Below are 26,129 nucleotides of genomic sequence, written 5' to 3'. Positions count from 1 at the left end.
AACAGGTCGGAAACCAAATATGAACGCAGTCAATAAAACCGAAGCAACCTACAATTTTGCTCCGCCGAATGCAGCGCCGTTCAAAATATCTAACGAATACCAAACATATGCTAAAGTGACATCAGATAATAGTAACACAAGCAATTCATTAGAGAGAATAGAACACCTATTGGAGAAACAGTCTGAACTTACGAATAATTTGCTTAATATGATTATGTTACTTGTAAACAAAATATGCAAATAAATCTTAATATTGGAATATGGAATGCCAATGGGCTTTGCAACCATGTCAATGAAATATCTATGTTTTTAAAAACAAATAAAATATAGTCATGCTCATATCTGAAACTCATTTTACCACCAAATCTTACTGTCGGATAATCGGATATGATTTAATAAGAGCCGACCACCCTGCGAATAGAGCTCATGGAGGCTCTGCCATTCTCGTAAAAAATGGAATAAAATTTACAATTATGGACAGCGTCAGGGAAGACTCCATACAAGCAGCCGTTATAGAAATAAAATGTGTGCATGCAGATGTGACAGTATCTGCTATATATCTGCCTCCTCGATACTCACTCAAAGAAGCGGATTTCAATAACTTCTTTCAGAGACTTGGGCCGAGATTCATTGTAGGAGGTGATTTTAACGCAAAACATCCATGGTGGGGTTCCAGATTAGCAAACCCTAAAGGAAGCGAGCTTTACAAATGCATACAAGCTAATAAATTTGTAAGCCTTTCAACTGGAAAACCAACATACTGGCCTACCGACAGCCGCAAAATTCCTGACTTGATTGATTTTATAGTTTTTTCTGGAATTCCACAATCACACATGAATGTTATTGAAAATTTTGACTTAAGCTCTGATCACTATCCTATAATAGCCACATATTGCGCTGTAGCTTGTATGCAAAAAAGCCATATAAAATAATCTCATCAACTACAAACATCGATATGTTTAAAAACTATCTTCAACCAAATGTAAGTTCCAATTTATCTTTAAAAACAGGAGACGATATAGATGCAGTAGAGTATTTAACAGCCGCAATACATTCAGCGAGTTATATATCTACTGCTCCTGCAACTAACTCCCAACATATAAGACCACCATTTATAGCAACTGAAATCCGGACAATGATACAGAATAAACGGAATTTGCGAAAACGATGGCAGGAAAGCAGATATCCCGCTGACAAGCGACTGTATAACAAGGCCACATCAGATCTAAAAAAAAATGTTATCAGACCTAAAGAATGAATCTCTTACCACCTTCCTTAAAAGTCTTGATCCTCAATCATCAAACTATGAACATAATCTGTGGAGAGCAACAAAATATCTCAAAAGACCGGCTAAGAGAAGCACAGTTGTTAAGAACAACAACGGTGAGTGGTGTAGATCTGATGACAAGCTAGCTGAAGCTTTTGCGCTCCACTTGCACTCTGTATTTCAGCCAAATAATATGGTAAACGAAACTGTCGAGAAAGATATAGAGAGATTTTTAGCTTCTCCGTGCCAAATGAGCTTACCAATTCATCGTATACAAACGAAGGAAGTTTTAATGGAAATTAAGAACTTAAAAAACAACAAAGCGCCCGGCCTGGACAAAATTGATGGACTAACTTTAAAAAACTTACCACCAAAATGCATTCGTTTATTAACTTTTATATTTAATGCGATCATGAGGCTAGACCACTTTCCTACTCAGTGGAAATGTGCTGAGGTGGTGATGATTTTAAAGCCAAAGAAGCCTGAAACTGAGTTATCGTCGTACCGTCCCATAAGCTTACTGTCAACATTTTCTAAGGTATTTGAAAAAATACTCTTGAAGAGAATGTTGCCTATTATGGACGAACTCGCCATCATTCCCGAATACCAGTTTGGTTTCAGGAGAGGACACGGAACCCCAAGGCAGTGCCACAGGGTGATGCATGAAATTATAACAGCATTTGAGTGTAAAGAATACTGCACTGCAGCATTTCTCGATGTCCAGCAAGCGTTTGATAGAGTATGGCACAAACGCCTACTATATAAAATAAAAAAATGGTTGCCTGCACCATACTATTTGCTGCTTAAATCGTATCTCGATAAACGCCGCTTCTACGTTCAGCAAAGAGGGGAGGCTTCTTCAATAGTAGACATAAATGCTGGCGTCCCACAAGGTAGCGTCCTAGGTCCTGTATTATATACACTATTCACTGCGGACATGCCGATAGCAAATAATGTAAGAGTAGCAACCTACGCAGACGACACAGCCATCATAGCAAATAGCTCCCTTAGGGAAGAAGCATCTGTATACCTACAACACGAGCTCGACCTTATTGATGAGTGGTTTCAGCGATGGAAAATAAAAGTAAATCCGCTTAAGTCTGTACAGGTAACATTTACTTTAAGAGCTGGAAACTGCCCAGAAGTGAGACTCAATAACTCACCTATTCCACAAAGTGACACAGTTAAATATCTTGGCATGCACTTTGATCGCAGGCTTACATGGAAGAATCACATAAAGGCAAAGAGACAACAGCTAACTATAAAAGCTAGCAAAATGACCTGGTTACTGGGTCGAAATTCTCAAGTCAGCATAGAGAACAAAATACTGCTATATAAAGCGATTCTCAAGCCTGTCTGGACATATGGTATACAATTGTGGGGAACAGCCAGCAACTCAAATATAGAGATCCTCCAGCGATTCCAATCAAAAATGTTAAGAAAAATTGTAAATGCTCCTTTTTATGTGACAAATGTAAACATCCATAATGACCTGAATATCCCATTTGTAAAAGATGTAATAAGAAAACACAGTATAGCATATGTAAACAAATTACAAAGCCATACAAATACTTTAGGAATTAATCTTGCAGATAATAGCTCAGAAATTAGAAGGCTTAAAAGAAAACATGTCCTCGATCTCCAGTATTTGTAAAATTATAAATAGTATGTAATATAATAGTAAGCTTTATTGAAAGCTTTCTGTTCCTGTCAATGTGATTGTTAAAAAATTTGCTTATTGTCTTTAATATAGACAGATTGTAAATAAAATCGTTTCAAAAAAAAAAAAAAAAAGAAAAAAGAAAAAAAATACTTTAGGGTTTTTGACTTTGATTTATATTTATTTATATATCGTTTTAGCGAAGGCTTTCCAGATGCGCTAAACGCGGGAATCTGGCCGATCGTTATAACCCGGCATATGATGATAACTAATAAACTAATTTTGGCTCGTTTTATATTATTTGGGTTCAATTTTAGTTTCACCTTACATTGGTCTTCGACTTTTAAAACAATTTTCACATTCACTTACCTATTAAGTTTGTCTATCATGCCATCAATAAAGTCTTTTGTTCTGGTAGCAATTTGATCTTCTCGCTCATCTATCCGTAACGTGTGATAGTCTTTCATGCCAGCAATTAAATTTAAAATAGCATCCCGATCGTCCATACATACACGCAACTCCAGTGGTACATCGTCAAAATCCTGAAGAGCCAATTTTGTAGTTATAAAACGCGTCAAAATTTCGGTCATATTTTCAGAAAAATGAACGGAAATTTCCCGTAGCTGAACAAAAAAAGCTTGAGCCTGTTCGACAAATTTCGCCATTAGTTCCGAAATTTTACGATGAAAGTTAATGGTTGATTCCTGAAAGTAATAGGGTTTTTAGGCATTGTATTGTAATTTATGGTACATATAAATTATAAAGGTAAATATAATTGTGGAAAAATTTGGTTTCCCCGGTTGGGAGAGTAAAGGGGCAAAGGTGTCGAGCTTAACCAAATGTATGTATTATTTCTTTCTTTTTTTTTCTTTGGGGTGCCAGAGTTCAAACGTTATTATATAAGATTAAGAACTATGGGCGCTTATGGGCTTAGCGGCTAATCTCTAACAAGCCCTTATCGAGAACTAAAGGTTTTTTTTGACTATGTGGAAGTGCCACTCCCTTTAAATATTTTTATTATTTATTAATTCTAGAGATCTATTTTTTTTATATGAGGAAAAAACTTCGAGGCCTTATCGCTAAGAGTACAAGAAATAAAACTCTCCAGCTAGTATTTGTGCCTTTTTCGAGTCGAAGAAAAGATAGATAAAATAGGTTTCATCTCATGACTGGCCGCAGACCGAGAAGGGGGCCCCGAGAGCGACATTCTTTGTCAGACCGGCGATGAAATTCAGTGAGGTGGCCTTGACAAGGCACTGATGGGTGAGCTCAAAGTCGCTGGGCTCCTGCTGATGGATAAAGGGAGGAGGTCGAGACCAGACTGTCTGAGATGGTAACAGACAAATGTCTATCAGAGCCATCTGGTCCGACACCCTCCTTTAACTCTTTAGACATGGTTAGAGGGCATCGGGGGACTAGGTGCGACGACAAGTCATCGAGGGACTTCTTGGCAGACTGCGTTGCTAAGATTAGCAACGCATGGAAGGGGATTAGCATGAAGCTAGTGTCTGCCAAGCATACCCCAAGGAGACCCCGGGCTTGCATCTGGTTGCAAGGAATGAAAGGTTGCTCAAGACGCTGCGGGCACAGAATCCAGATCTATCCAGTCTTTTTGGAGGACTGGGCTACCTCAAGGCGGAGCCTGAGATGAAGACAAGCCAGCTCGCACGTTTCAGCAAATCTTGCAGTACTTCGCCGAGATAACGACATCGACATCTACCTTATACAAGAGCCATGGTCTAGGGACGAGCAATTCTCTGGCATGGCTCTAAAAGGTCATACAATTATATAAACCAACTCGACAGGTAGGACGAGGGCATTATCAAAAACAAGCTTAACGGACTTCTGTATCCCAACATTAGCAACTCAGATCTAGCAATGGCCAGGTTTAAAGCTGCAGAAAGGCTCACGCTATGGGGAAGTAAGGAAACAAACGATAGAGGTGAGTGTCTTTTCGATAGAATTATATGTCGTGACCTCACAAATTGTTCAGTCTAAGGTGAGTCGAAGGAAGAAGGATTCGGTCGTACCCTGAAGGTATCGACAAGGACGTCAAGGACTTCAGTATCATTCTCAACAACGCGTACAAGGAGTCATGCAGACTTACGTACTGAAAGAAGACATACGCACAGTGGTGGAACAAAGAATTATGCCTTAAATAAAAGCTACGAAGCCAAGAATTTGCGACCGTACAAGGAGATACAGGAAGAATACAAAACAGCAATATACGCAGCCAAGAAACACTCTTGGAGTAGCTATTGCGAATCGCTAGAAGTAATAAAAGACACGGGTAGGCTGAGCAAGATACTAGCAAAGAGGCCGAACTAGCCCTACACTTATAAACATGCCTAACGGCACAGGAACGACGTCAGCAGAACTAGAAACAATTCCCAGGAAACCAGAAAGAAGAATCTGGAACAACGGAAAGGCAAATGGCGGTCCGACAAATACGAGTGGACGAGATAGTCACTATGGTAAGGATCCATTGGGCGATCGACTCATTCGACAAGTACAAAAGTCCGGACCCAGACGGAATTATACCAGCAATGCTACAAAAAAAAAAAAAAAAAAAAAAAAAACATGCATGGGTAGGTGGCTACAAGCAATCTTCTAAGCACGTATAAAACTAGCACACATACCACTTTCGTGGGAGGAAGTAAGAGTAGTTTTCATACCCAAACTAGGAAGAAGCGGACACATCCATGATAAGAATTACAGGCCGCTTAGCCTGACCTCATTCCTCATGAAAACACGGGAACGTATACTAGATATCAGATCAGAAGTTAAACGAAGAAAAGCCTTTCTAACGCACAATATGCATACAGGAAAGGTAGATCCACAGAGACCGCACTACATGAAGTGGTACGATACATAGAAAAGGCACTGTTCTTCAAGAATTACACTCTGGCCACCTTCTTAGACAAGAAGGGGGCCTTCAATAACGTAAAGGCAGACTCCATTCTGAACTCCCTCAACAAGATAGGATTAAAGAAGACATCAGAACCTGGATCGGTGCAATGCTTACGTGCAGACGGATAACAGCTGAACAGAGTGGCGCTCATCACACAAGATTTGTGAATAGAGGCACACCTCAGGCAGGAGTTCTGTTTCCGCTGCTATGGCTGATATATTGAAATAGCGTAACAGTAAAGGTGTAAAAGTGGAAGCATACGCAGACGACGTAGTCCTACTGACTTCAGGAACCTTCCCCAACGTCATCTGCTGATGACACGGGCACTCACCAAACTCAATGCATGAGAAAAAGCCTGTGGACTGGGCATCACATAACACAGATAAAACAAATCTTATGCTCTTCACGAGAAGAACAAAGATCCCTAACTTCAATGAGCTTCAGATAGAAGGTATAGAACTAAGACTATCGCTACAAGCAAAATATCTGGGAGTGATACTAGATGCGAAGTTGTCATGGAAACAAAACATCAACGAAAGAGTCAAAAAAGCCTGCATAGCTTTTTACTCCTGTAGGAAGACGTTCGGAAAAAACTGGGGCATCCACCCCAAGATAATAATATGGCTCTACACAGCGGTTGTAAGACCCATAATTACATATGGAACGCAAGTGTGGTGGCCAGCATTAACAAAGGCCTACAACATCCAGAAACTGACGAGTATTCACCAAATTGCACCAGGGATATTAAAATCACCCAGGACTTCCAACTGGTCTCTATCCAAAAGGCAACTGGAAACCATCTGAATAGCAGAAAGGTGGTTAAAATAAATAGGAAGTTCCGGCAATGGAGGTATGTAGGAATAGGTTATAAAAATGGAGCTACCTTTGAAAGATAGCTTCACACAAGTGAATTCAACATCGTTGCATTCCTCGAAGGTTAATAATTCTGACTTGAGAGAGGAGTCAACCCTTATATAAACTCCACACCCACGTCTGGTAGGGCGATCTAGCGATATACTGTCAACACACCTGGAAAAACTTCGGAGCTCAGAATCTCCGGCTTTAACCATGTTTCTGTGAGCTCAATAAGCTGAGAAGCAAATGAAATGCCATCAGAATACAAGTTAGGAAGCTTACTACGTAACCCTCTTGCATTCTGACAGAAAATACCTAGGGAGTGGGTTAGGTTTTTGTGTCGGGATAAGAAGATGTAGAAGGCGCAGTGGTCTGATCAGGCCTGGGAAGATTATTCCTACAGACCGCTTTTCTTCTTCTTAGCTTTGAACTTCTTGACAAAAATGTACTCTGGCCAGAATTTGGTAGAGCAAATCGTTTCAAAGAGTTCGTAAGGGACATTTATTTTGAAAGATGAAATGTCCCTTTATCTTAATTTTTTCGGCTCTGTTTTGCCTTGTATAAAGGCTCAAACATCTTCCGATGTTTGAGCAGGGAAGACCCGCGAAACAAATATATGTCTCTTGGGCGGAACTGCTATAAGGGCTTGTGGCATGACAGACGGGTTATCTGCCGCACCGTTTTCGGGCGGTAGTCCGAGCCTGGAGGATTGACGGGGCTCTGAGGAGTCGAAAATTTAAGACCCTCCAGGGGACAAAACGGAAATTACCGGCAGCACGGTCACTCCCGCGGCACATTCGGGCACCGTATCTTTTCTAGCGCTCGATCTCAGAACCTTTGGATTTCATGATAAGGTCGAGGGCTGTGCCGAAGAGTGCTGCTGCTGAAAGCGTATTGCGAGTAGTTGGGATCCGCCAACATGCTGCCCACCAATAGAGGGTTTTTTGCGCCTCGGTCGTAAGGTCACCTGCAGAAATAGCCTTTTTGCAGGTTTTGGCGAAACAGACAATATTTGCGGACATTATTAAGACTTACCGCTGTACTTATACTTGAGAAAAAAAAAAAAAAAACAGAGCTATAAAGATAAGAAGTGAAGAGTCACAACGAGAGCGAGAGAGCGTGGGAGATCAGATAAGGAGTGTAGCGGCACAGCGAAAGCGAGAGAGCAGGAGAGTTTGAGAGATGGATAACTAAAACGTTTAGCTATTGGGACGGCGCAAACAAAAGCAAAACGAAGAAGGCACAATAAGGAATGCAAAATATGCTAAAGCTAGCACTAGCTGCACAATTAAATTGGGAAATAAAACCAATTCTATACACAAATCAGAATAGCTGCACGCACACGCGAAGTGAACGGGAAGTTATTGACACAAAATAGAAATTGTACGAACGCGTGCAAGATGGGCCTACCCTACAACACACACTACAGAAGTTGCAAGGAACCGGGAGAGCAGGCGACACTAGAGCATTTACTGTCACTGCCCAACGCTTTTGGTACTCACCAGCTCGGGTTACTAGGGGAAGTTTGGAGACAGTCAGTGTCTGCAATCCTAGCCTACCTGAATGACACGGGCTGGTACTGAAAATGAGGCGTCGTCACGACCTACGAGGTAGTGGATCAAAACGGATCTCAGCTCTAATTGGAGGCTATCAAGGTATCCCCACCACTTTAACCTAACCTAACCTAATCTGTGGCAATTTTGTTTTAATTTAAATAAATTTTCTTCTGTTAAAATCTATTTCTGCTAAATCTGAGAAGAACTTTTCTATGCGTTCATTTTTCATTAATTTATAAAGCCTTTTTTTAGTCAGAAGACTATTAGATCGTTAAAGCGGAACTTTTTTTTTTCAAAATTTAATGATTATTTATTTCTAATGAGAAATAAAATGGAGTTACTTTCAGGTAAGAATTTATAAATACAAAGAAAATCATTCTTGCAATAATGGTAAGCCAACGAAAATACAAGAAAGTAGTAGGGTATGCCGCCCAATAAAGAGTAGATTCAAGGTTGTTTTTTAGTGTTTTAGTATCCTGTAGGCCAAATTCATCAATGTTTCATGATCATAATTTAATATTCATCGATGACTGTTTAAGGCATGCCAATGTTACTTTTATGTGCAATTTTGTATGGAAATTCGTCGATATTTCATAAACAACACCGGCGTGTATGTTGATAAATTACTGATGAATGCAGGGTTTACATTTGTACTTCAGAAACAAACAATACTACCTCAATGGCCTCATGTAAATACAACTCTTGTGTCATCAAAGTTTGCCACATTTCATTCATTGCATCTTCAAATTGAACGTTTAACTTATCGACGGCATCAGATAGTTTTAAATTTTCTGGAGTGTCTTCATCATCACCATGCATGGAATTTAATTCTAACTGTCGTAAAATTGCACAGGTCTCTTCAAAAATCTGTTCTTTGAATTGTAAAAAATCTTCTATTTCTTTTTGTCCCATTTTGAAAAGTTCTTCTTGGCCGTCTTGAAGATTGTTCATAAAATCTCTAATTTCTTCATCCCGCTCAACAAATCTTTCCAAGCCGAGTTTATAGATTTCTTGAGTTAGATCGAAGACGTCTTTGTCATACTCATCGGCAAGCTCTAGAGCTTGTGAACCAACAAGCATTAATACCCGTCCGTCTTCATCACCATCCCAAAGTGATTGAAAAAGTTGATGACCATCCAAATGTTCAACAAAGCTTGACGCTAGGCGCTCTGCTTCCGCTTCATTTTTCTCTAGAATTTCTCGTGATTGTATTTCTTTTTCCTGCTTGTCTTCAATTTCACGTAATTCTCGACTGTAAAGAATAAATAAATAGAATCAAGGATTACAAACTAATTTTTAAATATATATATATTTTTCAATAAAACCTGTTAGACGAGTCTCGGACAAAATATATATATTTTATTTGTAAACATATAATTTTATGAAAGGTGTTCTAGTATTTAAATAAGACACGACAAGTTGGTTTTCAGTCAAAACAATAACAATACAAATTAATCGTTGATGGCAAAGCTGTGACCAATATAAATTCCTTAATTTTTTTAAATATTTACTAAAAACATGTTAGTTTTCTTTAAATGTAATATTTTTCTTATACTTGAGAACTTATTTTTTGCCCTTTCTAACGACATTACAACCTCTTTAAACTTAAAACAGAGCTTTTTATATCTTGTAGCACCATTGTAAGGTCAGAAGGGATTTCTTGAGCTTCATTTTTATACCCTTGCAGGGTATTATAATTTCAGACAGAAGTATGCAACGCAGTGAAGTAGGCACCTCCGACTATATAAAGTATACATATGTCGCAGTGTGATTCCTAGTAAATGTAGCATTCAGGTAATTTGGGAATTCGTGGAATTCCCTGCTTCTGCTTTACTAGCTGATATTGATCGAAAGCACGGCAGCAGAGGCAGAGACGCTCAGCTGCTAAGTGAGGTTCGATGGTAAGATACCAAGAGTCTTGAGTAAAAATAAAATTTTAACATTTTCAGTTTTCAACAGATTTTCATCAAATTTGCGGTATAGCCATTTTATATTATTCTTAAATTTTGTGTCAAATTTCATGAAAATCGGAAGACTATATCATATAGGTGCCATACAAATGATCGTTTGATGTAGAAGAAAAATGCAAATCTGTGAATGTAAAGCTGCATATATAATATGATACGTATAGGTGAATGAAATGAAAGCAGGTATTACTTCATTGTTTTTTAACACAAATATATATAATTTATATGGTATGGATTCCTAGTCATAGAATTTCTATCTGCAAGGGTATATAAACTTCGGCGTGCCGAAGTTAGCTTCTTTTCTTGTTCAGATGTATTTTTAGTTTTCCCCATATATATTCTTAAAAGGGCCTTTTTAAGTGTGTTTAACACTGTAAGGAGCAGTGATCAGTGAGTTTTGAAATTTATTGAAGAAAGCTTTCAGCTAATCTTTTAATCTTTATATAAAGTTATCTATTAATGAAAATTAGTTTATCTTGACCTACATGTATTGCAGACAATTACTTCTAGCCTGTAGTACTTGTAACCAGTTTAGTGTTCTCATATTAAACCCTTGCAGGGTATTATAATTTCAGTCAGAAGTTTACAACGCAGTGAAAGAGGCACCTCCGACCATAGAAAGTATATACATTCTTGATCAGGATCAACAGCCGATCCGATCTAGCCATGTCCGTCTGTCCGTTTCTACGCAAACTAGTCTTTCAGTTTTAAAGCTATCTGAATGAATCTTTGTAGTTAGTCTTCTATATACTCTCAATCGTATATAAGTCGGAACGGGTCGGATCGGACGACTATATCATATAGCTGCCATAGAAATGATCGGAAAATTAAAAAAAAAAAAATTATAACATTTTTAGTTTTCAACAACATTTTGTGTATAATTTTATGAAAATCGGACTACTATATCCTATAGCTCTCATAGGAATGATCAAGAAATTAATACAATTGAAAATTATAATTTTTTTCAGTTTTCAACGGAATTTGATCAAATTTGAGATATAGCCTATTTATATTACTTTAAAATGTTGTGTAAAATTCGGACAACATTATCAAATAGCTCCTATAGGAACGATCGTTAGATATCGACGAAAAATGCAAATCTGTGAATGTAAAACTGTAAATATAAATGTATGTATATGTGACTAAAATGAAAGCAGGTATTACTTTATTGTTTTTACCACAAATATATATAATTTATATTGTATGGATTTCTAGTCATTGAAGTTCTATCTGCAGGGGTATTTAAACTTCGGCGTGCCGAAGTTAGCCTTCTTTCTTGTTTTTTTACTAAAGCTTATTTGTTTTTCTTATGCATTGGTCAGCACTGATAAGTACCCAAAATTTAAGAAGAAGAAATAACAGCACCTATTTTATATATGTATGCAAGATAGGCTAAGAATACTCTAGCATATGTGACCCCTAAGTTGGATTTGCTGCTGCGTAGCCCATACTTCGGTCCCAACCCAAACACTTCGAACTTTGAACATTTTTAACGGCCCACCGTTAGAAAGTGGGGCAAAGTGGATAAGTTGCTTCGATACGGGGACGAAAAGCTCGCGCGCTACGGATTCGAGGCATACGCTCCTCTGTCCAAAGCTTGACCATTGCCTTGGCGGCAAAGTCCGACACCCCTTGCCAGTTCGTTTCGGTCAGCAAATCAGCGGCACCAGGCTCACCACCGTGATTAGCCTGGCCTCCAGAGCTGCCCGCTGTCTCCTCTACGTCTCCATTACAGCCGCCCCACTCCTCGTAACTTAATCTTTCATAGCCTGACCTGCTCGTGCTTCCTCTTTACCCAGCTCTGACAGATCTCTGCAATACACCTGGCCTTGAAATTGGCCCTCTCTGCTGCTAGCAGGTCCCATGGGGGGGGGTCCCAGCAAGGATATGTGTGGCCTGATCAGACACCGTCCTAAAAGCGCTACATATGTGCAATGCTGCGAGGCGGTGGGCTGCCAGCAATAAAATCATGTTGTGTAGTAGTCAAATAGGTATATGTGATATTATTTGAAGACCAAAGAGCCCCAGGAATATTATCTCCTTGGACTACCAAATGGATTTCTATTCATAGAAGTTCTATCTACAAGGGTATATAAACTTCGGCGTGCCGAAGTTAGCTTCCTTTCTTGTTTTTAATATTTCCAGGTAATAATAATAGTAATAGTAATAATACATGAAATTTTGGAAATACGTTGAGCGAGTGATTAAGCTTACTTATCAAGTACCACCATAAGAAAAAATCAGGAGAAGTCAAATACGGCTAAAGTCTTGAGAACACCGACTATTTATGGTATTCTACTGGTGTTGAAAATCGGCTCGTACGGCATCAATGGCTTCATTATTTTGCCGCGGACGCGGCCTAAATCAATCGCACATCGGCAAAGGAAGTTTTTCAAGAAAAAAATTAGCTACCGCTAGATGGCGCACCGTTTATTATGTAAATCAGTCTCATTGTCGTGAGTTACATGGAAAATAGGATTACATAGATTTTTTAATTTTTTTCAGCGGCTTCACCGTTGCATAACTTATTGTCAAAAAACTAAATCGTACATGATTGACTTGGGACAGTAAAATGTTAAACAAGCCAGCAATGAAATGTTGTGGTGCAGTAAAAGTGTAGCATTAGGGAATATAATGCCACCTGACAGGTAGGACTTGAAGGTTTCGGGGCGGAATAATGTTAAGAGATTCACAGAACCCAGTTATTATATTCAAATTTTGTGACCCCTGCCCCAGTGCCACGGTAAGAAGAAAAACAAGGATATATGTAAGTTGGAAAAGTAAGCATTTTTCTTCTTAATCGTATATATGACGGAGCGGAACAGACTGGATATAGCTGCTATAGGAACGATCGGATATGTTTTGAAAAAATTCTAACTTTTCCTATTATTTACAATTTTGCTTCAAATTTTTTGAGAATCGGACGACTATATCAAATACCTGTCAGACAAACGCTCGTTGAATATAAAAGAATATGTAAAAATGTAAATGTAATAGGTGAATGTAATTAAACTAGGCACTACTTTATTGTTTTTTTTTAATATGTAAATATATAAATTTTATATTGTATTATTTTCTACTGATCGAATTACAAACTGCAAATGTGTAAAAACTCCGGCGTTCCAAAGTTAACTTTTTTTTTTGTTTGTATTAATTTTAATTGCCTGCACGCCATTACTTATAAATTTTGTATTATTTTATTAATGCAAACATACAACAATTCCAAATCGTTTTTATTTAAGTTAAGTTGTATCACTAAGCAAGAAATACATAGAGAAGTCAATCAGTACAAAAAAGTACTGTCACAAAAGCGGCTGAGCCTGGAACCCCAGAGCATGGTAGAATTAAACAAGGTAGTCTCGTCGGCAAAAGTAGTCCCCTATTCATTAATCACAACAAGTGCGAGTGAGAGGAGTCTGTGTAGTAAGTGCGAGTGAAACGACAAAAGAGCTTTTAGTTTAACCCTTAGATCGTCCATGGGGGTTAAATTGTTCATATATAGTAAAAAGAGTTGAAGTGTATTATAATTTAATTTTTAATAGTTTTGAATTTGAAATTAATCGTTGTTTTTGTTAATGTATGGCTATTTTTTTTATTTAAATTCTTAATTTTTAAATATATGCGAATCTTAAAGTAAAATTTTTTTATATCTAAATTAATGTTTATATTCTTAGCAACTATTAATAGTTTCTCCGTAACGTTTTTTGTAGCACTAAAATATTCAGAAACTATATATAAACAACAATTTCCAGCTCCTTAATTTTCACCATGAAATTAATGGACGGTTTTACAAGACCTCCGTGCGAAATCTCGTCTATCTCAAACGAGAACGCACTGACAAAAAGTGGAACGGTTAGGCAGCCAACGAGACTACCTTGTATAATTCTACCATGCTCTGGGGCAGTGTTGCCAGGTTAGCTTATTATAAGCTAGTTCTAGCATATTTGAAACTAGAAAAGCTTGAAAAATTTCCATCTAGCTTATAGCTTGAAATATAGCTTATTTTAAAAGTCACCTAGCATATCTTAGCTTTTTATGTATTTTTGACATCCACGAAATGTTTTGTACGAAAAATATGCTTTATGGCATGAAAATATCGGAGATTGTTCTTTTTTTGCCGATGGTTATGTGCATTTCATGTGATCGTTAACTTATTTCTAATCGAAAGTGTCATCGGAGATCGATTTGTTGGCTGAAATGTTACCACCAATAATTTTGTTGTGTTGTGAAAATAAGTAAAACGTGTGCTCAAAATGCCAAAAGTTATATACAAACAGATTTTTCGGGATGCCTTGCACCAAAAGAACGAATTCAAGGCGTGGTTACGCAGTGTCAAGAGAAGGAACCAAAGCATATTGTTGCTACTGTAAGTCGACAATATCAGCCAAAATCTTTGAAATCTGGCAGCATGCGGCATCGAAAAAGCACACTTTCAATGGGATCAGTTGCTGAATCGCAAAAAATAAATTTTCCGGCTAAGTGTTGCAAGACTCAGGATCAGGAAGCAGCGCTTTGTTTGTTCATTGCCGAACACTCGGCAATATTGCCAGTGGACCATTTGTCGCGGTTGTGCACAACTAAATTTAATTTTAATTTTAACATATTCAATAAATTATAGGTCCATTAACAAAAAATTGTGAATTAAAATTTAAGTTTAAAGACCTTATCATTAATATAGCCCCCAATGATTGTTGCCATCCATATAAAAAAATAATAATGTTTCGTGTTTTCTCTAATTTGGGTGTAGCTTGTTTTTTTTAGCATTTTTTAAAAATAGTTTAGCTTATTCTAGCTTTTTTTTTTTTAATCTAGCTTATACGGACGCTCAACACATGGCAGCACTGCTCTGGGGTTCTAGACATATCGTTCGGGTGCTATTTCTTACTTAGTGATATAATACAGCTAACATAGAAACGATCAAAGAATTAATAAAATTAAAGATTATAACTTCTTCCGTTTTCACCAGATTTTCATCAAATACGATATATAGCCATTTTATTTTAATCTACAATTTTGTGTTAAGTTATATGAAAATCGGACTACTATATCATATAACTGCCATAGGAACGATCAATAAATGAATACAATTAACAATTATAACTTTTTCAGTTTTCAACAGATTTTCATCAAATTTTAGGTATGGCCATTTTATATTAGTTTTATATTTTGTGTCAAATTTTATGAAAATCGGACGACTATTTCACATAGGTGCCATACAAACGATCGTTAGATGTGGAACGAAAATACAAATTTGTGAATGTAAAACAGCAAATATAATATGTATAGGTGAATGAAATGAAAGCAGGTATTACTTCATTGTTTTTTAACATAAATATTTATAATTTGTATTGTATGGATTCCTAGTCATCGAAGTTCTATCGTGTTTTTATTAAATTTGGTATCGAAATATCTGGTTGAGCGCAATATGAGATTATCACTCGATAAAGGCTTTAGATGCAATAATAACAAATGCCTTTATCAATGTCGCACCGGGCAGAAATATAAACGTATCCACTTTTTAAAAAATTTACAATATTCAGGTATCGCAAGCCGTTAACCGCATTAAATCAGCGCAACATTGTGCCTACCGTAAAATTTGGAAAATTATCGGTTATGGTTTGGGGGTGTATAAGCAGCAAGGGAGTCGGGGAGCTCGCATTCATAGAAAGCACTATGGATGCTGAGCAGTATCTCTCCATACTCCAATCAAATTTGAGTCAGAGTGCTAAAAAATTTGGCTTAATGGACGAAGAAAAGCAGAAATTCATATTTTACCAAGATAATGACCCCAAACATAAGGACCAAACTTTGCGGACATGGCTCCTATATAACTGCCAAAAGGTTATAGATACACCTCCTCAGAGCCCTGACATGAACCCAATTGAAAATTTTTGGGTTTATTTAAAGAAAAAAGTGGCTAAAAGGCGTCCGAGGAATCGAGCTGACCTCAAAACAGCAGTGCTGGAAGAGTGGCAGAGGATTCCATTGGAATATGACATGGAAAAGCTAATCAATTCCATGAAAAAACGCATCCAGCGTGTAGTAAATGCTAAGGGGGGCACACAAAGTACTAAAATTAATAAATTATTGTTAAAGTTGTTAAATATATCCTTTTAGCTGTAAGCTATTAAATAAAAAATTATAACTTTTCCAGTTATCGACAGACATAAAACCTATATTTATACATAAACCTATTTAGATTATTCTACAATACTGTATAAAATTTTATGAAAATAGGAATACCATATAAAGCTGCTATTGGAAGGATGGGGAAAACAATACCATACAAAATTGTAACTTTAACTGTAACTGATTATTTCGCTGATAACGTCAGGACAGATTCTACCAATATGGCGTTCATATTTATAAGCCTCAGTAGGGGCGATAGAACCCCGCCCTGAGGTGTGCATCTCTCTCACAGTCCCCGTGAGGTGAGTGTCACTCAGTTCGGCTGTGATCGTCCTGCTCTTTAGCATAACTCCGATCCACTCTCTGATACCTTTTTCAATACCTAACAACAAGGTGAGGGAGCACAGGATGGTTCACGTTATTGAGCGCGCCTTCGATGTCTAGGAAGGCGGCCATGGTATATTCCTTGTGTTGTAATATCTTTCGACATGATGTACAACTTCGTGTGGTGCTGTTGCCGTTGACTTGCCTTTACGGTACGCTTGCTCCGCATCCGAAAGTCGATGTCCCACTAGCGACTTCCGGATGTGGACGTCCAGGAGTCCCTCTAGTGTCTTCAGTGCGAAGGAGGTGAGACTTATCGGTCTTTAATCCTTTTATGACTTTTCCTTCCCTCCACAATAGTGGGATGTGCGTCAATCTTATACAAGCTTCGTAAATGGCTTTTGGCAATCTACAAATGCTTTTATTGGTCGATTGTAGCATTGCCTGTCAAAAGGATCTAATGCCCACTGAATTCGCTCCGTGGTAATAATGTCTTTCGTTGGCGTGTCCGTTTGAGTATTCGTTTCGTCCACGGGTTCCGAGTTCTCTCGTAGATTCCCTGGGAAGTGGGTGTCAACTATTATCTCTAGTGACTCCTCAATTGTCGTTGTAGTAGTAACATCTGCTCTGTTGTTAAGAGTAGGGCTTGTGTGCCATTTGGTGAGAATCTTGCTTAATCTCGCCGTGTCCTTTATGCCATCCAGTGACTCTCAGTAGCTATGCCAGGATTCTTTCTTGGCCTCATATACTGCTTTTTTGTATGCTTTTTGTGCTTCTTTGTATTGTTTGCATTCCCGTGTCACATAGCTAGTGTTTAAGGACTTACGCGCTCTTTTTCTGAGATCGCTCAGTTCTTTTTTCACCACGGTGGATACAGCTTCTTTGGGAACGATACCTTACATGTCACTTTGAAGGCGTTGTTCAAAATGTTCGTGAGGTCCTCCACCTCCTTGTCGAGAGCCTTTGAGGAAGATTGTACCTTAATCCTCGTACCGTTTGCATTGGATTGAAAAATTTCGCTAAATTTTTGTTCCAATCTGTCATACGAGGGTTTCATTTTGATACCTGTTTACTTACAAGGGCCGTTAAGTCAAAGAAAATTTAGAAAGAGTGTTCTGTCGATACCCTCCAGATGTCAATTTTGTATTTACCGTGTTCGATTTGCAAGGTGAGATCTAACACCCTTTTCACATCCTTTGTTACATATCGTAACGTTTCTAGATATAATACTGAGTGACTCACCTCTTTCGTTGGTTTCCGAGCTCCCCCAGAGCGTGTGCCTCGCATTCGCATCCCAAGTCGTCCAACAGTTTGTTGGTGTCATCTACCTCCTCCACTATCTCGTCCGGCTCGGCAAAGAAGACCTTTATCTTGGCCTTCCTAGTGCAGTACCTGACCTTGTGGTCGTTGGCTTCTAGCTGCAGCAGGTAGCGCTGGTTAATCAGTAGGGGGAAAGGTTGGCTCACCTTCATCTCTTGTTCCGCTCTGAGGATGGTCCAGTCCTCTGAATGGACGTCCGGGTGTTAGGACCTGGTGCCACCTGAGTCGAAGGAGGGGATGGGACCAGTCGGCATGCTAACCAACCTGTCAGTTACCATGTCGGCCAACTTGGCCTCTATCTCCCCCAATTCTCCGACAGCAGGCGACCGTCATCGTGGGGCTCATCCACCAGAGCCATAGCCAGACTGTCTCTGGGCACCTCTCTAAACTTCTTTCTTCTTCTGACAAAGATAAGCGCTCTCGGCTTGCCCTGTGGGTCCTTCGCCCTCTTAGGTACGCTCTTACTCACTTCCTGTGACCGAATGCAGTTCGCCTTCGTTTTGTAAGCCTCATACTCTACGATCTCCTCAAAAAATTAGGCTTTGTCTTCGGCGCCCCGAGGGTCGGTCTTGCCCTCAGCCTCCTTCTTGGCTATCTTGCTGAGAACAAAGCTGGCTCTGTGGACCCTCGCTCGCCTCTGGTGTTGCGACATTTTTGCCTATTCTGCGGTGGTGCCCCACCTGTGTGTTTTGATTGGAGAGTGCTACTTGCTCTCCCCTCGGATTGCGACTCTTCTTCGTCGGTCTCCGATACTATATGAGATAGCGGGCCAGAGGAAGTTTAGGGCATCGAAACATGTCGACCGCAGCTTCGCCCCAAAACTCCGGCAAGACCACTTCTGACCCATGGTTTCCTGGCCCTGGGAAGGCTCCGTACAGACACAGCTGGGTTAATCCCTCAGCTTCGAACCTAGAAGGCAGTGCGCACGGGTCGCGTTACACACCTGACTTTAGGAGAGGCTGTTTAAAGACTCGCCTAGGTCCGCCCGACTACAATTGGTCAGCATCCCCGGTCGAACCTCGACTGGGGAGCTGCTTCCAGCCGCTCTCACTTGGAGGGTATAGTCGCACTACCGATGGAGTACACAGTTACGGCAGATGACTCGGTCTTCCGTTGATCCCCCTGTGTACCCCATCGGCTGACGGCCAGCCATTTTATATTATTCTATAATTTCGGTTTTAGTTTTATGAAAACCGGACTTCTATATCATACAGCTGTCATATAAACGATCGTTAGATATAGAGGAAAACGCAAAACAGTGAATCTAAAACTGTTACTGTTAAACTGTAAATATGATTATTTGACAAAAATGTATATAATTTATATTGTATTAATTCCTAGTGATCAAACTGCAACCTGCAAAGGTATAAAAACATCGGCGTGCCGAAGATACCTTTTTTTCTTGTTATAAAAATTATTTGTTAACGTACATATTGAATGTTTAATTTCTTTTTTGCATTCATAGTTCATACATTTGACAAATGTTCTAACAAAGTTATTGGGTTTTTCTTACTTACTAGTATTGAGCGCAAGCTTCTTCACGTAATTCACTTTTTATATATGTATAGTCATAATAATTAAGTTTTGGTAATATAGCAATTATATATTTCAATAAGGAGAAGTTTGTTTTCTTAGCAATCGGATTTCCTTCCAAGTTTAAAACCTTTAAATTATGCATAAAGCGAAATCGTTCAATCTGAAAAAAAAAACCGAAATTAATGTAAAATTATTTTATTATTACAATTACTTTACTATTATTAATATACGTAAATAATGTTCTATCTTTTTAAAAACTTCGTTCTTTAAGAACCAGCCACCGAATGACGCTTCTTAAATTTTTCTTATGCACTTAATATGTATGGGTGTGCTAGGAGGTATACATTAAATCTATTGATGCAATTACAATTCTAACTGGTATTTGAACTTGCTCCTTTGCATAAACCTCCGCAAATACATAGTGATATATTCTATATAAGGCCTTATGACTTATGACTATCCATCTTGCCACATAACTTTTCCAGTTTTCAACTGATTTTCATCAAATTTGAGATGTATCCATTTCATATCATTCTAAAATTTAAGTTTTAAGAAAATCGGCTGATTATAGTATATGCAATGTATCTTCCATAGAAAATATCGTTAGAAGTACAGGAAACTGCCAAAATATGAATGTAAAACTGTAACTGAAAAGCTCTAAATATAATAAGTATAAGTGACTTTAACGATAGTAAGAATTGTTGTTGTTGCACAAATATGACAAATGATATAATTTAATTTTAATAATCGAATTTTAATCTGCATCTTTTTGCATTTTTCTTCGACATCAAACGACGGTTTTATAGCACCTATATGATAAAGTTGTCCGATTTTCATGAAATTTGACACCAAATTTAAGACTAATATAAAATGGCTATACCTCAAAATTGTAGAGTATAATAAAATGTCTATATTTTAAATTTGATCCAATTCTATTGAAAACTGAAAATGTTAAAAAAATGTTTGTAAAAATTTTCCGATTATTCCTATGGCAGCTATGTATATGATATAGTCCGGCCCGTTCCGACATATATACGAGTGAGAGTATATAGAAGGCTAACTTTCATTCAGATAGCTTTAAAACTGAGAGACTAGTTTGCGTAGATTCGTTTCTATCTTTTCTAGCTAAAGTATTTTAAATTTAAGGTCGCTGTAAATACAAAAGATTCTTAAAAGAAAGTTGTTATTGTCACAGAAGCAGTAAGGGTTTAGAAAAAAAAAAGTTCCGCAAGTGCAATAAAAAATATCATGTAATAATAATATTTTTGAAAAACATGACAATAGCTGTGTGACTTTTTTAACCCTTTGTAACCACAGTAAAGCACAAACTAAGAAACCTTTAAAAATTTTCAAGTACTGAAGTTCAGTTTATAGAATCATATCTTTATGGTAGTTCCATAGTTCCATGTTCTTTCCAAACATTTTCCTGCAAGAGTAGAGTAGGGCGATAAAACTCCGCCCTGGGGTGTGCTTCTTTTCACTACTCGCGTGAGGTGAGTGCCACCCAGTTCGGCTATGATAGTCCGACTCGTGAGCATAGCACTCTCTGATGCCTCTTTCAATGCCTAGCGAGTTACATATTTTATAAAAATCTAACAAACCTTCCTATGGCAGCTATATGATACAGTAGTCCGATCCGATATATCGAGTGAGAGTTTATAGAAACAGTAAAGTTTGAACACTGAAAGACTAGTTTGCGCAGTTAAGGACAGAAGGACAGTACGGACAGACAGAAAATGGGACAGACGGACATGGCTGTATGGACTAGGCAGTTGATGGTCACTTGCAAACTTCTGACTAAAATTGCAATACCCTGCAGGGCTATAATACAGGCATCATCTACATATATTATGCGGGAGTTTATCACTTATAATTAAAAACGGCTGTGAGGCACCAACCAACCAAGCTACCCAAGTGAAAATGTTGACCTCTTGGTAGCTGAAATTAGCACTTTGTATATCTTTTTGCTTTGTTAACCGATAATTTTCTGCAAAATTATTTAGAAGGCTCAATCGCTTTACGTTTGCTTTTATTTCTTCAAAATATTTTTGCTGGGCTCTTTAAATATAAAAATGGGTTTTAAATGATGGTAGTTTAGCTTCTATGGTACTTACTATATCAAATACATTTGAAGTTATATTTGAAATGGCTAAATCATTTTCAATTTAACACAATTGTTGCCAGATTACTTCATCTTAAATATTAGCTAAATATGAAAGAGGAATTAATGCATCTCTTAATTCTGTTATTTTATTTATACATTTGCTTGACATGCAATATTCATCTTGAACATCGCAGCAAACTGCCTTAAGAAATGTCTTAAACGTGCTGGAAAATTATGGAATCGCATTCGAACACGTTTTTAAAAGAAAATCAAAATTGGCATGATTCATGCAAATGCACATATTATATTATAATTGGCCAATTGGACAGGACGAGGTCGGATTTAAAAAAAAAGGTAATTCATAGGTTTCGAAAACTGTCAATTAAAAAATAAAGGTAATTCATAGGTTTCGAAAACTGTCATTAACATGAAACGCTTGGACACTAAATTGCCCCCAACAATAATGGTGTAGATGGTATGTAGATTCTGTAATGACATTCCCTAAGATTTCAGATATTTTTTTGCTGGATTTGTAAATATTTTAATTTTTTCCAATCTTGTTATATTGTTTTCCCAGAACTTTGAGAACTGTAAAGTCTTTTTTTAAGTTTTTGGGCTTTCCCCTTTTTTTACAGCTTTCAATAGGGTTTTTCTGCAGCTGTAATGCCCAGTTGTTGTTGGCGTCCAAGTGAAATATCGAAAAGTTTTTGGCTCTTATCCCGTTGTTGTATGCGAACATATCTTATTTTGTTATTTGGCATTACTTTTAGCCAGCCTTTTCCACGTCTGTCCGTTTTTCAAATAAAACATTTCCATTTTTCTTTCTTTTTTTTTCGGTTTTATGTCCACTGTTTGCATCTTAATTTGTTTTTTTTTTTTTTTTTCATTGACTTCTTTCATCTATATTAAATAAAAAAGAAGCTATAAAATATATATGGGCAATTCTGTGGTGTCGAATGCGACATTCGTACACATTCAAACTAAAAAAACACATGTGCCAAGACCTTATTTTAATTTTATAAAAATTGAAACGCATAGCTCTTGGTTAGCACTATAATTGGTGCTAAGGTCGATTTTGAACCCTTGTTTGTTTTCAAGATATTCACTAAAACGATCTGCGTTCGCACGCGACAATAATAGAAGTTACATTTCCAAAAAAACAGTTTAAGCTCTGATTTTAGCAAAAAGGGATGAACAATTTTAGTTCAATAAATTTTAATTAATTACGCAATGATTTCTCTTAATAATTTATTTTGTTTCATTTTAAAATATTAAGTAGCTATTTTTAAAATTCAATTTTAGTCCCGGTCGCACGCGACATTTTGGAAAGCGATAATTTAAATTAAAACTGTACTAATATTGGTGATCGCATATATCCTTTTGCACTTTATATTGACTCTTTGGGTTTTTTATGTCATTTTAGAAACCAAAAGTCAAAGCAAAATGCTTCGATTTAAGAGATTGCCATCAAAACAAAACAAGCCATTTTTTATGCCTTTTTTTGATACAAATGGCATTATTTGCGTTTGCGCGTGTTTGACATCGATTTTTTTTTAACTTATTTTAGAAAATGAAAAATTCTTTTAGTCTTGATCATCCTGACCAATTTTTTATGTAATCATGTTAAAAATACTCGTTTTTAAGCAATTTCATATTTTTTGCCGCGGTACACATTTCTGGAAAATTGCCCATATACTGTTGAAAGCAAATTAGCAACTTTTTCAGTTTTCAACATATTTTTATAAAATTTATATTACTCTAAAATTGTATGTCAAATTTTATTAAAGTCAGACTACTATATCATATAGGGGAATAATGCAAATCTGCGAATGTAAAACTGTAAATGTATAGGTGAATGAAATGAAAGCAGGTATTACTTCATTGTTTTTTAACATAAATATTTATAATTTGTATTGTATGGATTCCTAGTCATCGAAGTTCTATCGTGTTTTTATTAAATTTGGTATCGAACTATCTGGTTGAGCGCAATATGAGATTATCACTCGATAAAGGCTTTAGATGCAATAATAACAAATGCCTTTATCAATGTCGCACCGGACAGAAATATAAACTTATCCACTTTTAAAAAAATTTACAGTATTCAGATATTGCTTTGTTGCTTTTGCATTTTCTTTATGTTCTTTGAATGTAAACAACATTTTAAAATTGCGAATATCAATGCATAGTGAGTCTTTAAGAAAAAAAAAATTAAAACAAAACGTGCAGTAGAAATTTTCGAAACAGAACTTTAACATTTCTTCGAATTTGAATTGAAAAATTCCGAAATGTTTTATTAGTATATGTAAAATAAGCTTTTATATTAGTTAAATTTGATTTATTTTCGCTATAAACATAAGTGAGAAAACAATACTTTTACTGGCTTTTACTAGGGGTTGGGGTTTCCAGAGAATTACCCATATAAAATATTTTTGATAATATTCAGGTAACTACTTATGTTTTAGCTAAAGTTAAATATTTTGAATAAAGATGCTGACATTATTCTGTAGCATGCATTTGCATTAAGGGTGTCTATATCAGTACTTTTCTAATCCTTATATAAAAAAAAAAATACAACAGATAACAACATTTTGTTTTGTTAAGACCTTTTGCCTGCTAATACATTTGTGTTATGTTTCGCTTTTTGTGTGTGGTTCCTGACACTGCCTCTGCATTTGGTATGTGATTCGATCGTGGATCGCACCCTTGACGGTATTGCACCCTCATAATTCAACTAATATCTGTATAAAACGTGTATTCGTGTCGGTAGAGCTTTCACTCATGTTTCTAATAAGACCTCACACAACGAAATCAGTCCCCTTAATTAATTGCATAATTGATATTAAATACATACATAATTATTAGTCGACCCTTTTAATTGGTTGATTAGTGTAATTCACAACCATAGTAAGCAACTTTAAATTGCCCCGCAAATTAGGTTTGCTTTCTATTTAAATTAATATTTAATAATTAGGCTCGTGTGGTCGTTTCTTAAGATATTTGGTAAAATTGGATCAAGACTCTGTTTCTTGAAGTTCTGCAACATCTAAATTTTTAGTTAAATAATTTTTTATTTTAATATGAATATTTGCCTTCAGTGGTCAACTTTTCTACTTACTTTCATGCAGTTTATTTTAAGTAGTTCATACATTTGAGATTTATTATACAAAGTGAATTGGGAATGTTTTGAGTACCAAATATATAAACTTACTTACTTACCTACTTTCTTTTGTACTTACACCTTCGACAGTCTCGATTAAATTATTTCCCAGGCTTATGATTATTAGCTTTTCCAAAGTATCCATGTTCTCAATTAATTCTATTCTGTTGCTAAAAAGCGACAAGATTTCCAAATTTACTAAGGTTTCAAGATTTTCTATTTTTTCAATAAAATTAAAACTAAGATTTAACTCTTTTAGGTTAATTAACATTTCAATATTTTCAATCACTTCGATTTTGTTACTATTTAGGCAAAGCTTTGTTAAATTAGGTAATATCCATAAATGATCAATCCGCAGAATATCTAAGAGAAGTAAGAAGATTTAATCAGAAACAGTTAACAATATTTATACTTATATCTCCATTTACGTCTACATATTTATATATACATATTTATCATCAGTTTGTTTGAGTACTTCTTTATGCATACTGTAACAAATGCACATGTAGAGTTTTCTCCGACTGTGATTCTTCTCTCAGTATTGCGAGTAAAGACAAATAAATAATAGTTTAAAAAACTAAAAAAAAAAACACGCTTTTATAAATAACCGAACTAAAATGAAGAAAATAATTCATAGTTACCAAAAATATCTTAAATTCAGAGCAATAGTGTATAATTATAAACAAGATCACTAAATTCAAAGTTAAAAGCGTGGGGTGCAACTATAATCAATAATGCAATTATTCTAAGGGCAACTATCTGTAAGGGGGGAATTATGAATATATAAAAATTCCTACACCTCACGCTTTTAACTCAGAATTTAGTGATCTTATTTATAAATATATACTATTGCTCTGAATTTAATAATTTTGTTTGTTTTTTGTTATATAAACCTGGTTAAGCCATCCAGCCGATACTAGCCTAAAGATATATGTATTTGCGGATGTTAAATATCCCTTGTCATATACGTCTAGTATATAAATATGTCCAAAAATTGCATATTAAATCTATAAAAGATCGGTCACACTTGCTTGTGTTTCTGTCTCTTATTCTGAAAGCGTGAAACTGGATTGGTTGTGTGCTCGTGAAATAAATATAAATAATATAAAACATACACTAAAAAGTTTTCAAAGTTTTAAATCAAAATAAAAAGTTTTTCGTTCCCTTATACATAAATATATATTATATATATTATTGTGACAAAGCAAAGCGCAACATAAAACCTTTTGACGGCGAAAAATACGCCATGTGGAAATTTAGAATACGTGTACTCCTTGCTAAATTAAATGTTTTAAAAGTGATTGATGAGCAGGAACCAAAAGAACTACATAGATAAAGATTGG

General features: G+C 36.6%; 1 protein-coding gene across 5 annotated transcripts in view; it reads right to left on the bottom strand.

The window, feature by feature from the left end:
• Positions 1-26,129, bottom strand: part of LOC110180214 (dynein regulatory complex subunit 3) — a 246,250-nt gene that overhangs the window by 198,241 nt on the left and 21,880 nt on the right. For 3 of the 5 annotated variants that reach the window (XM_086829174.1, XM_086829173.1, XM_086829175.1), the window contains 4 exons: positions 24,866-25,149; positions 19,507-19,685; positions 8,925-9,501; positions 3,297-3,631 (listed from right to left, as the gene is read on the bottom strand). In XM_086829174.1, coding sequence (XP_086685300.1) covers positions 3,297-3,631; positions 8,925-9,501; positions 19,507-19,685; positions 24,866-25,149 — 1,375 coding nt within the window. The remainder of the gene's footprint in view (positions 1-3,296; positions 3,632-8,924; positions 9,502-19,506; positions 19,686-24,865; positions 25,150-26,129) is intronic. The other 2 variants (XM_086829177.1, XM_086829176.1) reach the window with 2 other exon arrangements.

The sequence above is a fragment of the Drosophila serrata genome, unplaced genomic scaffold (assembly GCF_035046125.1).
Source record: "Drosophila serrata isolate PLE 108 unplaced genomic scaffold, ASM3504612v1 contig_187, whole genome shotgun sequence".
NCBI lineage: Eukaryota > Metazoa > Arthropoda > Insecta > Diptera > Drosophilidae > Drosophila > Drosophila serrata.
The sequence above is the reverse complement of the archived record's forward strand: the minus strand, read 5'-3'. Positions and strand labels throughout refer to the sequence as shown.